General features: G+C 39.2%; 1 protein-coding gene and 1 long non-coding RNA gene across 3 annotated transcripts in view; one reads left to right on the top strand and one right to left on the bottom strand.

Annotated features, from left to right (window-relative positions):
- The window catches only part of HYCC1 (hyccin PI4KA lipid kinase complex subunit 1), a 47,689-nt gene extending 36,433 nt beyond the window's left edge, over positions 1-11,256 (top strand). Inside the window, exons 11-12 of one of the 2 annotated variants that reach the window (XM_082289978.1) lie at positions 5,692-5,986; positions 6,856-6,993. In XM_082289978.1, coding sequence (XP_082146104.1) covers positions 5,692-5,960 — 269 coding nt within the window. In that variant the 3' untranslated portion in view covers positions 5,961-5,986; positions 6,856-6,993. Of the gene's footprint in view, positions 1-5,691; positions 5,987-6,855 lie in introns of both variants that reach the window. The other variant, XM_082289977.1, reaches the window with a different exon arrangement.
- The window catches only part of LOC309577771, a 33,003-nt gene continuing 25,484 nt past the window's right edge, over positions 6,074-13,592 (bottom strand). Inside the window, exon 3 of the long non-coding RNA XR_014226783.1 lies at positions 6,074-7,026. This is a non-coding gene — a long non-coding RNA (uncharacterized lncRNA). The remainder of the gene's footprint in view (positions 7,027-13,592) is intronic.

Here is a 13,592-nt window from a genome sequence, read left to right as displayed (position 1 = left end):
AATGAGATAAAGTAAAAGCTGTGCCTGCAAGCAAAACAAAATGGGGAATTAATTCACCACTTCCCATGGGCAGGCAGGAGTTCAGCCATGCCCAGGGAAGCAGAGCTCCATCATGCCTAACAGTTACTTGGGAGGACAAACACCAAATATCCCCCCTCTTCCTTCTTCCTCCCCTAGCTTTATACACTGAGTATGATGTCCCATGGTCTGGAATACTCCTTGGGTCAGTTGGGGGAGCTGTCCCAGCTGTGTCCCTTCCCACCTTTTTATGCACCCCCAGCCTGCTCATTGGTGGGGTGGGATGAGGAGCAGAAAAGGCCTTGGATCTGTGCAAGTGCAGCTCAGCAATAACAAAAATATCCCTGCATCAACAAAATATCAACACAATTTCCATCCCAGATCCAAAACACAGCGTCATACCAGCTACTGTGAAGAAAATTCACTCCGTTCCAGCCAAAACCTATGTATTTGGGCAAACTAGTGTAAGGGCTTCCACAAAGCAGAACACAAGTCTGGGCTGAAAAGCAGGAAAAAGTGGTGCCGAATGTACTGCAGAAGCAGCAGTACCAGCAAGAGATGCTGTGAGTCTAAATGTTGTACTTCACTACCCTTGCCACCTTCAGGTTAAGGAAGAGCTGCTGGACCAGCGATCAGAATTGGCAATGGCCTGTTCTCTTGGGATTGTAATCCTAGTAATAGGCTAAGTGTGTGAGTGTAGATAAGACTGCTTTTCTAATAGGTTCACTGAAGATTTTTTAGTACCATTAAAATTTCTGTAGGATGTGTAGTCTGTGAGCTTTTGAAGCATATGGACAGTTCAGTTAGAAAAATGTTGCCAAGTTACTTGTCATAAGTAGGCCAAGAGGTAATTCAGGTAAGGGTTGAGAAACGCTTGGTGGCAGAACACATTTGTGGTGGTAGTACCAATAGTAAACTGCCAGAGGGGGGGAAGGACAAAGAAGAAAGGTAAAATAACCAAATTTTATTTCAATTAATCAAAAACTGCTTAAAACTATCAGACAAACCAGAGGAGCAAAGCACTAGTGTCTTTAGTGAGTTGGAGTAGCAGATCATTATTGACATCTCAAGGCTGCTAAGGACCATTTTATTTTTCTTTCTTCAGCCTTAAATTTATTAAGCACGGACTGTTGACCAGATGCGAGAGAACTGTATGCTATCTTAGCTTTTAAATGGACAAACGTCATCTGAAGCTTGGCAATTTTGTTAGGTATTATTTTTGAGTGGTTTTGATGCTTGTTCAAATGAGATGGTGGAGGGTAACACCGAGCAGAGATACTGAGTGCTAGCTCATTCAGAGAAATTGAAAGTGTATTAAAATAAACGTTCCCTTTGTGTTTACAGGAGACCAAAATGTTACAAAATAAGTATTGGAGACATCCTTATAAGAATGCAAAATTTTCAGCAAATACAGAAATAGAGAAGTTTTTACAGTTACTGCCTTCTTGCAGGGAGTGTGGCTTGGTGAAGTTCAAGGAAAAAAGTGTGGGACAAGTGTGCCCTGCAGGAAATAACAGTAAGGTGAAAGGGAAATGAGAATGCCAGTTGAACTCAGAAGTGGGGTGGAATGCTGTGTTTTATAAGAGTCTTATAAAGTAGGACAAGTTGAGAGAAACAGCAATAATCTAGATAGGGTGATCCAAGCAAGGAGTAGTCAATGTTCAGGGATGAAGATTGAAGGACTTTTTCAAAACAGCTCATGAGAACATTTTGTTTGGGTTTCTGGGAAAATGCTGGATTTGTCTCAACAGTGGAGGATTTAATGAAGAGGAAGAAAATCACTTGGTGTTAGGGTGGGTTGGAGTGGAATGTGTGGCAGGTTGTGGGAGTAGTGGTAAATTTGAAGCCTATGCAAATATTAGGCTAATTTAGAGTCCAAAGCTGAATCTGTGGTATCTAGCTAAGTGACTGCCAATTGTGTTGTTTCAAATGGTAAATGTTCCATGCGTAAATCACGTTGGCTAATCTCCTCAAAATTTTCATTACAAAATCTTAACAAAACTTTGGTTTGTGACTTAGAAGGCCCTTTTAAAGTCCGAGTGGATGGTAACCCATTTTCAAAATTCCTACTAACCGAATTCAGTGCCACACAATTCCTGAGGAAAGAAGGATACGAAATACATCTTCAGGGTCGGCGTGCAGAAAGAATAACAAGGCTTGTGTTTAGAGATCCTTGCTTGAATTAAAATGAATACTGGAATTCGTAGAAATTAGATGACAAACCTTGCACCTCCTGACCATTATTCTCTCTCTCTCTCTCACAGTGTAAGGGGAAAAATGTATTTGGGGGGTTATTCTTATTTTTAAAATAATAAAAATGAGTCTAAATGGATTAAGAAGTCAGAGGAGACAGCTGAGAGGTATTTGTTGTTATACATTATGTGGACTCGGAGATCTGATGAAGCACATTATCTCTTGGGGAAGCAAGGGCAGCAATTTTCAGTCACTAATTTTGTGTAAAATAAAATAGAAGAATCCCAGTGAATCAAATTTCCAGCTGAGAAGCATGGGCTTTTTTTTATCTTTTAAAAAATTAATTTTACTATAAAAGTTTTCAGACATTAGATCTTGCTAGCCTTTGCTAGAACTCTAGATTGAAGTAAGTTTTGAATAAAGCTTAAGATTGACTCCTCTTGTGATACTTAACCCTGTAATTTGTTCATTAAGAGCAGTTACTTAAAAGGACTTTTTAAATTCAATTAGTATTGTGAATTCAGACTTTACAGATAGTAGGTACCTTAGAGGTACCAAAGGTGAGGGTGATTTGCAAAATGGATCCATCTAATCACAAATGGGTAGCATTTATAGAGTGAGCTGATAATAGCCACTACTTAGCAACAAATCATTTAGTGCTGTTGGATTGCCTGTAAATTATCACAGCGGAAGGGGAGCATTAGCTCTTGTGTGTAGAGGTGTGTGTAACAGAAACACTCTGATGTAACAGGCTGAGAAGAGCTAACCAGATGTTGGTAAGATACGTAACACAAGAACAAAGACGTCAACTAGCAAAGAAGGACAAGAAGTTACTTTTTTCTTCATTGCAGAAATTGACTTTCATGTAGCACACAGGGTTTAGAAATAGTAGTCTTTGAATTCTCTCTGTGGAATTTTCTTACTTTTTTTGTTTTTTAAACAGTATTAATTCCTGAAATAATTGTAACTTGCAAGAATCTGAAATTAATCCTAATCTTGGTGTATAAGCCTGATGCTTTTATGCTGATTAAATATGCTAACACAGTTGTGCAGGACATGCAGCTTGAGCTTGTGGGGGTTAAAATTGAATTACAATCTGAATGGGCAGTTTGCCTTTGCAGACTGAGGTAAATAATCTAGGCAAGTGTAGTAAAAAGGTAGACTGTAATTTTGAATTAAGTTTTAGCAGTTAGCAAACATGAAATGCATTTATCAGGGTTGATTGTACTACTCAAAGCGTTCTGAAATGTGGCACCAAATTCATTTTCCTTCAACTGCTATGGGTATATTTATGTTAACATTCAAACTGACATAATTATTCAGTTTTGTCTCTACACTATCCAGCAATGTCCTTGGTTTTCTCTTTTGCTACATTACCTTGTGCACTGGGTATTAATATCTCTCTCTCCAAGGCTAGACCCCCAGAGCTGTCCAGCTTGAAAGCAGTGTTATCTTCACAACCAAGCACTATGAAGCTGAGAGTTTGGTTTGGATGGTTTTAAGAGCTGTAAAATAAGGAGAGTCTGCTGCTGTAAAGGGCATGGATTGTGTAGTCTTATCCCTTGCCCAGAGACTGTAGGTGCTATGGTAGACAGTGTTAATGGGAGCTGAGATACCCAGCATCCCATTTTTTCCATTAGTTTCCTCTTGTAGTCAGTTAAACTTGGAGAAAGGTGTATTTCCTTTAGATGTAATGATAATGAGTAAAACTTAATTTTTTGGGGTTTTTTTCCTCAGTTCATTGTAGCAATGGTTACACAGCTGTGGGAATGCAGCAATGGTGGGTAAAGTGCTGATACCACAGCAAGATGTTTCATTTAGAAATGCACACCACCAAATAACAACAACTGTGTTTGCTTTTATACAGAATCTTTTACAAAACAAAACCAATCTTCTTGTTTTTCTGATTTCTGCTCTGTGCTCTGAGTCTTCTTTCTTTGGAGTTGGACAATTGGTGCCTCTCTGCCCTTGGTGGGGAAGGGACTGACAGTTAAACTCTGTTCCGTCCTTCTCTCTCTCTGGGGCAGCAGGAAGGAGTTCTGAAATTGCCATAGGCAAGGCACGTGTTCTTCACCCTGGTGAATTTAGAGCACTGAGGCCAGCCAGAGCATTGGTCTTCTCTCCTCACTAACCTTTCTGCTCCTGTGTTTTTAGGAAAAAAAGGCTATATTTGATGGTGGTATCGTTATCACAATTGTTTATTCACATCATTACTATTGCAGTTCATGGTGCTCCTTGTTACCTTTGCTGCTAACAATAGAAGACTTTTGCAGAAAGTGCTGTTAGGAGTAAATGGATTTATTTTGAGTTTCCTCCCAAATACCAGGAATTTAGTGGCAAATAGCATCAGTTATTAATGTAATTTCCTTTGGATAGTGCAGCTTGTTAAATAGATGCTTTCATTGGTCATTGATTAGTTAGAAAGACTTACGATTATTAGAATTTTCAGGTAAAATAAGGGATAGCTCTTACACCAGGGGACACTGATGTCCATCCCTGCCAGAATAACGTTCTGGCTCAGTTGTGATCCGTGCAGACAGCACAAAGGTAGTGAAAAGCCCAGTGCTGGAGCCCATCTGACCTAGAAGTACACTGTGCCTACACAAGAGTGTTCAGTGAGGGGGCAGGAGGAAGAGGGGATCCCCTCGACTTAAAAGCATTAGAGCTGCCACTGTGAAAAATCATCTCATTGTAAATTCCTCTGGTTTTGGACTTCATACTGTCAGTTCAGTGTGCTGCCAGCTTCTGTCATGTGCAGTAGCAGACTGGAAGTGTAGTCTGGGTGGTCCTTACTTAATCCTCTGGTCTGAAAGAGCTGCATTACGAATAAAACAGAGATTCAGCTGAATTTTATTCTGAGCTGTGCATTTTTAGTCTTGTCAAGTTCTGTGCCACAGCGTTCTTCTCCACTAGTTTTTCTGGGGTATCCAGAAATATCTTTCTGGTTGAATATAGTTTTTTGAAACGTAGGAAGAAAATGGAAGTCAAAGTGTGCTTGAGTTTGCTTAGTTGTTTTACTGTTAGTTTTGAGGCTGACCATGGTGCAGCATCGTGACATTGTACGTGTAGAATTTCTAGTCTTGAATGGTAATACATGAAGTTGATATGCCATTTCATTGTAAAAGTAAGTTTCACTCTAGCATGGTGATACAGAGAATATAGTCATAAAAGGGAATTATGAACTGTTCTTTGGTTTCTGTTAATCTGATTCATGACCCTCAGAAATTTCAGTTTTGAAAGACCAAGTGTGGGCCTTTCCAGTATGTGGTGCAGGCTACTAACTGGAAGATTGAAGACTGCAACTTTAGAAATAAAGCAAAATTCCATACTTGCTAATGTTGCTAATTAACAAGAGGTTAATATGTGTACATCTGCTTTAATTTATAATGCTTAAGTCATCTGTATCTATTGGCTTTTGTTTCATGTTTTGTTTCAGACATCTTTTGTTTGTTTTTTTTTCTTATCCATCTTTAATTCTAGAACAACCAGAGAATGGTAATGATGCTACTGAATTGGGCAACTTTATCATACCTGAGATTAGTGTCACAAGTGTGGCTGGAGAAAGGACCGGGAATGGGGAAAAGAGCAGAGCTCTAGCAGAGAATGATGTTCAGCATTTACAGGGAGTACAGGAAACAGCTACAGATCCTAGAACTGACAGCAAAAGCATGCCAGAAATCAGGAGGCAAAAATCTGTAAGAAAAATGATGGAGGATGGAATAAACTCATCTGGCAGAGTGCAGTTTTAGCAGAGCACTTGTAGCTGCACTCTAAGGTACTGCTGTTGATTGAAAGGGTCACTGCTGCATGTTTCAAGAATTAAAGTATGCAGTTAATATATTTGCATGTGTAATAACACAGTTGCATGTATTGCACACAGCTTTGTCTGTGCCACAGACGATAACGACATACTTACAAGTAGATCTATTTGATCTGGAGAGAATACACCAAGACTCAACATACCTTTGAGTTTATTAAGCATATTTATTTGAGTTTACAAAATCCAGTGATCAATGGTATGAAAAATCCATCAAAATGGATGTAAAAGGTATCTTGCTATGTAACTCAGATTTCCCAAATTCTACCTTTCACGGTGTACTGGAGATCTCATGTGGTGCTTGAGTTTCCAGCTGGTACCACCAGACCTGTGATGCAGAGAGTGACCTTTCAGTCCTAAGCATTCTTGGGTTGCTAAACATGCAGGTGCCATATTGGGTGTCCTGGGGCATTGATCACATACCTCTGTAATTAACAAGCTTTGCCAAATTGTGTAGTGGATCACTTGCTCAAAATGAGATTTACACTTTTTTTTGTTGTGTATGGTACTTTCTAATCTCTAAGTTTCTAATCTCCTGCATGAATTAACAAGACTCCATTTCTTTTTTTTTTCCCTTTCAAAATCACAACAAAATGAGATTGGGGGCATGCTTTTTGATGTAGTTAATGCAGCATTACGTGCTGTAACTCTGTATCCTAATGAACCTTAATTCCAATGTGTCATGATATAGGTAAGTGTTGTCTTCTGTTCTCTGTTCTATTGCTTTATGGCTTCATGCTTATAAATATCAAAATTGAGCAATATGTAAAATCGATGCTTGTGAGACAGTCAATTGCTAATTTTTTATGTCTGTTTCTATCATACAGATAACTCTGAGTTAGCAATTGAAGAAGAACTGATAGAAGTATCTGAAACCGATGAAGGGTTTTACTCCAGGGCTACTTCCAGTACAAGTCAGTCTGCCCTATCTAACAGCAGCACCATGAGCAGCAAGAACCTCTTAGGGAAGAGCCAGCGAAGGTCTGGAGGAAGCAAACCTGGAGGAAAAGAAAAAGAAGGGGAAACCTGCAGAGAGCACTTATCAAGAAAACAAACTCAGAGAGCCATGAGTGAGAATCTAGAGCTTGTCTCTCTGAAGAGACTGACACTGACAACCAGCCAGTCCCTGCCTAAGCCTGGCAGCCATAGCCTGGCCAGAACGACCACTACTGTGTTTAGTAAATCCTTTGAACAGGTCAGTGGTGTCACAGTTCCAAATAATCGTGGTGGTGTCTCTGGTACAGAGGCAAACAGGTTTTCAGCTTGCAGTCTTCAGGAGGAAAATTTGATATATGGAACAGAAAGAACAGATCTTCCTATTTTAAGCAAACAACCTAATCAGCAGCGACCTCCTAGTATTAGCATAACTTTGTCAACAGATTGATAATAAATTGGCCAGTATGAAAAATAAATTACTGAGACTTTATCCTGATATTGGTACATTAAGCTTTTTAATATGCCATACATTACTTCCTTAAATCTCAAACCCGTAAATTCTCACTTGGCTCATGTTTGACAGTAATAGTGAATAGACAACAGTTATAATTATTTTGAGTCAATTTCTGATAGCTTTACAGCTTCATGAAAAGTTTATACCTTCACCAACTGAACAACCATTAATTGGTTGGTTGTCACTGACCAAGGTGTGTGGCTTCTTACAGATGTACAATGAGGGAACAAATAGAGCCTCTCTCCCAGATTCTGCTTTTTGTCTAACACTTGGCATAGGCAAAACTGCAAGTACTTAGGGTTCTTTTTAGGAGGAGTCTTGCAGTATTGTCATGCAATTTTGGAAGAGCATTGTAAGAACAAACATTGTCATACTTTAGCCATGAGCAAGCTGTGTTTACATGTAAGGTTAAACTAGAGGCATCACTTCAGTGTTTGGTGTTCTGGTGGCATTTGTATTGGTAGTTAGTACATGTTGCAATGTTCATACGTCTTTATGCCTGTGTAAGTCCAATTTTAGATGCGTTTTGGTTTACCTGGATGTCTTCAAAACTGGGCCTAAAATAATACAGCAGCAGTGCTTGTGGCTGGGAGTTATTATCAATTGCTATAGTAGTCACTCTTTAGATTAAAAATTACGCAACAGACTCTTGCTTTAGGATTCTTAAATATCAGTTCCAAAACTACCCACTGAAAAGTCGGTCATCAGTATTTTTATTGTCTGTGGGGAAGAGATGTGCTTATGTACCAATGTTAGGTAGAAACATGAGCCCTTTGCACTGACTCAAGCAAATCAGGAGTGTGAATGTGCTTAACATGAGTTTCGTGCTTGAGACTAAGAGAATACTACCAAAGGATGTTTACTTTCAGTAACTTGCAAGCACAAAGGGAAATGACAATGTAAATATAACTAGCACTGTAATTCGTAGGGTTTTTTATATCTATTATTTTTCTAGTTTAAAATTCTAAACCAGCAACCTGTTCAAGGTTTTACCTAACCTTTAACCTTCAGTGAGTTTGACAATAACTTTTATAATGTTGAGATTTTAATTAAAAATGGACATTAAAAACCTCTTATGCAAAAATCTGAAGCAGCAGTAGCTGACAAAACCACTCCGTTGGCAGTTATTAGCTGATGAACAGACAATATATTATTATGAATGGAGAAACAGGATGAAGATCTAAGGCATAGTTGCTCCCAACTGTCCAGATTTCTGCAGCTGTTAATCTATTATTGTCAAGAACATTGTAAGAAAAACAAACACTAAAATCCTGGTAGACTTTCCCATTTGCCTGGAGATAAGTTTAGATGTTTCTTTTTGACTTAAACTGAAGCACAAGTAACTTTTAAACAGCTAATGTTATTCAGGTTTATAGCAATTAATAAGTTGGTTAATTAATGAAAAGAGTAAGTAAGTTGTATAATTGTTCTAATAAGGCCAGAGACAGGAGGTGTACACTCGTGAGAATTCACCAAAGTATGCAGAACAACCCCATCAGCCTGTAGGTGTTGGTATTTACCTGAGAGCCTGAGTTCAAAGGAATGTGCCACAATTTCTCATTCTTCATTTCGTTGTGTGACGCTGTTCTGTTCCAGTAATGCAGTACTTCACCTTTTTACAGTGAAGTCTTTTCCTAATTTTACATGAAAACTTGTATTCCTAATGGATAAACTACAAATTGCCCTGTTTAGTTTTTAATACTTTGGCCAGTGAGAAAAACTGGTTCTTCGAGGTTGTTTTTGTAAATATTTTCTACAGTAGAAAATTTAGCCTTTTTTAATAGGTTTTTCTGCGATACACATTAGACAGAGCATTTGTTTCACATTGACTCATGCATCTGGCTGCTGGACATGCTTAACCACGAGCAGCAGCAGGGTGTTAGGCAGCTGATAGTAGGCATTGGCTGTGTCTCTACACACACTGAATGTAGAGCTCTTCCTTCTCTTGAAATTGGATCTAGATATTGGAAAGAAACAACCTGCAGAACTTAGAGCAGTTTCCTAATCCTTTGCAGGATCTAAGAGTACACTGGAAAAAAATTGCAGTAATTTAAATTGATGTAAACTAGAATAGATAAATAAAATTGCAGTAGAGAAATATTTGTTATGGTATTAGTTGTGAGGTAGTGTTGAGGGACTAGAATTTTTGAGAATTCTACTGGTTTTGGTTTGTTTCATTTAATTCATAATTGTTTGTTACCTCCATGGTAGACACTCTTGCAGGCTGGGTATTGGTATAAAAGATATTTATTATACTAGGAAGATTTAGCTCTAAATAATTAGGATTTCAAATTAGGATCTAAAATGCCATAAAGTGTAGATATGCAACATAATGTTTCCAGTACTCTTGGCTACAAGCCAGATGGTGTTGAAATGAAGTTAGTTTATCCTTTTATTTTATCCAGCTGGTCTGGCTTGAACCCAAGACATAGGCTTGTATTGCTACAACTGAAATAACATAAATCTTCATGCTTTTTTGAGAAAATGGTGAAAGGTTCTTGGTACTAAAGACTATTCTGTCCATACATATGTGGCTTCATATAAACACATATGTATTGGTCTCTGGAGCACATTACCCAGTGAGTGTGTTTTTGTGAGCTGACATCACACCTTCCTACTGATCCAGTCTAAAGAATTTCTTTCCTGAGTACCAAAACTTTTGAGTTGTGCTTCTTTCTTTTCTCAAAAATTGAAAAGTTCACAATGAAAACAAAAAAAAAGGCACAGTAAGGGAGAGTGAGGGCAGAATTATTTGTTGTCCAAATATCCGTGGTGCAGGATTAGGAGAGGGGTGGGGAGAGGGAAGTAGGGCAGGAAGCAGATATTTCTAAAATTGTCAGACTCTGGGGGTTTGAGCATTATACAATCACTTCAGACTGTCAAATGGAAAATCTTTGTTAAAGAAGTAGATGTCTTCTAACAGTGTAAAGGAAACCTATTAAGACACCACATATTACAGCCTGCCTGGGAGTGGGTAGTTCTGATGAATACCTTCCAAACGTACACAGCTGCACCATTCTGCAGGGAAAATGTTATGTAGGAGTGAATCATCTCACATTGTAACAAGAGAAGTTGTTTCAATGCTGACGTTTAGAACTGACCTTACTGTTCCAAATCAGAGGGCACTGTTTCCAAGGATGGCTTTGAACAGCAACACTTGCAAAACTCATTGAACCTAAGAATTATTTTTGTTGTGAGAATATGTAACATTTGTGCAAAAAGTGTATGGCCTCTAACCACTTGCTGTAGAGCTGCAATGACTTTTCTGAATGGATTTAAATGTCTTGAATTGCCTTGATTACCTAACAAATTTGAAAGGTACAGAAATACAGAGCTATTTTAGCCACACTTTTCTCTAAGGAGGTTTTCTATGAGAAATTCTAGAAATTTCTAATGTAATTGTCCAATACCTTTTGCCAGTGTTTGAGGCTTACAGTGCTGTAAATAGATGTGTAATATATTGCCTTTTGTATTTGTATAATTCTACTTCTAAGACTAGATGTGCACATTTCTTGATATTCCCTGAAGTCTGTGGAATATCTGCATCAGTCTATAGATGTCAATCTTCACATGAGAACCTGGATTTAAGCAACTGCCACACTTTCATTCTTCAGCTCATTATGTGACACTGTTTTAGTAGCACAGTTTTTCACCTTTTTTGCAGTGAAGTGTTCTCTTAATTGTACATGAAAACTTACATTCCTAATGTATAGGCTACAAGATTTGTCTTTTTAGTGTTTAATAATTTTGGCAGTAAAATAAATTGGTTTTTTTTGAAGTTGTGTACTTTTGTAAATACTTTGTACAGCATAAAATTTTGCGTCTTTACAGACTTTGTTGAAATACACGACATAGCAACGTATTTGTTCAGTTTTCATTCTACACATCCAGAAGTCACATTAAGGTTGACTGCATTACTTAAAATATGCTGAATACCCATTTTATACAATGAATGCAAATGCAGATGCAGCCCTGTCAGGAAGGACACCATGGCTGAGAAACACTGATGGGTGAAATTGAAGCAGGTGAGTTGGCACAAGCACATGGGGGTCGTGTCAGTAGTGCAGCACTACTTGGGCAGCTTGGTAGGTGTGAGTATTAACAGTGGTTTGATACACAGCCATTATCTGCAGCATGTCCAGGGCTCCTGGGGGCTGCTCATGCTGCTGACAACAGAAGCAAAAGTGGCAGTGAGTACCTTGGCCTTCTCTGTATCTTCTCTCAGCAGATCCTCTGCCCCACTCAGCTGTGGTGCATATTTTTCCCTAGTCTCCTGTTGCTGATGATCTCTGCTAAATCTTTTTTTGTTTCCCTTCACCTTCCTTGCCACATTCCACTTCATTTGGGCTTTGCCTTTCCTAACCCCACCTGTGTGTGCTTGGATGTTGCATCTCCCCAGATGGCCTGCTCTTGCTTCCACCTGTTGTATGCTGCTTTTTCATGTCCAGTCAGGAGCTCCTTGTTCACGCTTCCATGCCTTCTGTCACCTCTGCTTGCTTTTCTGTGTGTAGCCATAGACCATTCTTAAACCTGGAAGAGATGGTTCTTGAACATCCTCCAGCTCTCCTGGGCCTTTCTATGGTCTCCCATAGGCAACTGCAGGGAGATGCCTGTGCAAGGCAAGCTCTGTTCTGTAGGTCCAGGGTTGCGATCCTGCATTCAGTTCAGGGGTTTTTTTCCTTTCCCCTTACAAATGTAGTGTCTGGTGCAATGCTGTAGAGAAACCTGGATGACTGAAAGAGCTGTAGTACAGGGCAGCAGCAGGAGATCTCACTGTGTAGTTTCCTTTTATTCAGATGTCAGTCTTTGACTGTGTCTTTTGAGTGGGCAAAACTCAATTTCCCTTCATTTAAATAGGTGAGAAAGGAAATCTGATTCCAAACATCAGAATAGGTAAAAAGTTTTCCTTTGCAAAAGGTACAAATTAAGACTTGATGCTGTGATTGTCCTGTAAGTGTTTAGGATTTGCAATTTCAGTTAACAGTGAATGAAAGGCAGGGCTTAAAATGGGTTCTTAAGATCGTTTCAGGCTGGAATAGCTGTTGATTAGTGAAAGAGAACATGAATTTCAACACCTTTTCTCTTCCCAAAATGTGGTACTCGAAAATACTGCCTGTATTTGAAGGATGAGAGTAGCCAAGAGCCTGCTGGACAATTCACAGGGAAAGGGATGTGTGGAAATATTACAGGCAATTAGTAACCAGTTACAGAAATTACATTTGTTCTTACAGACTTCACAGCTGGTTGCTTGCACTGAGCTTGTAATAGTTGTTTTTCATGTTTTATGTTAATTTGGCTCTGTATTAAAGATGACTTCAGTATGGGGGTTTTCTCCCAGCCCACAGCTGCCAGGTAATAAATACACCTGCTAAGTCAGGGCAGTGGGAAGAATGTCACTGTGAGACTGCAGAAGCCTTTGTGAAACAAGCCTTCACGTTGCACAGCGCTCGCTTCGTTAACTTGATTCCTAAAATAAGGTTGTGTTTAATCATCTGTTACTCTACATGTGCAGGGACAATACAGACATTTAATGGCGCAGAAGGACTTGTGGAAGTCAGTCTGAGTCACACAGCACTTCTGACAAGCTGCCTGCTTGTTGTTCTCATCAGCAGTGCTGACTAATACTGGCTGTCCTCCACACAGACTTGCTTGGTCTGGAGTATGATGGTAGGTTTTGGTACTGTGAGAGGGCACTTCTCAGAGGTAAGAAGAAATGTCAGCTTCTGCCTCCACAACACACAACAAATAAATGAAGGTGAGTCACATGTTGGCATAAGAAGTCCTTGATGTGGATACCATTTCTGCAGTACAAATAGTCAACCAGAATAATGAATATTCAGTGCTTTCTCTGGAAAGATACTTTCTTTGTGCATGAAATCTTAGAATCACAGAATGGTTTGGGTTGGAAAGGACTTGAAAGATCGTCTGGTTTCAGTTCCCTTGTCATGGGCAGGAATGCCACCCACTAAACCAGGTTGCTCAGAGCCCCATCCAACCTGGCTTTGGAGACTTCTAGGGATGAGGCATCCACAACTTCTCTGGGCAACCTGTTCCAGTGCCTCACCACCCTCTCAGTAAGGAAGTTTTTCCTAATATCTAATGTAAACTTACTCT

The sequence above is a fragment of the Coloeus monedula genome (genome assembly GCF_965178545.1).
Source record: "Coloeus monedula genome assembly, chromosome: 1".
Lineage (NCBI taxonomy): Eukaryota > Metazoa > Chordata > Aves > Passeriformes > Corvidae > Coloeus > Coloeus monedula.
The sequence above is the reverse complement of the archived record's forward strand: the minus strand, read 5'-3'. Positions and strand labels throughout refer to the sequence as shown.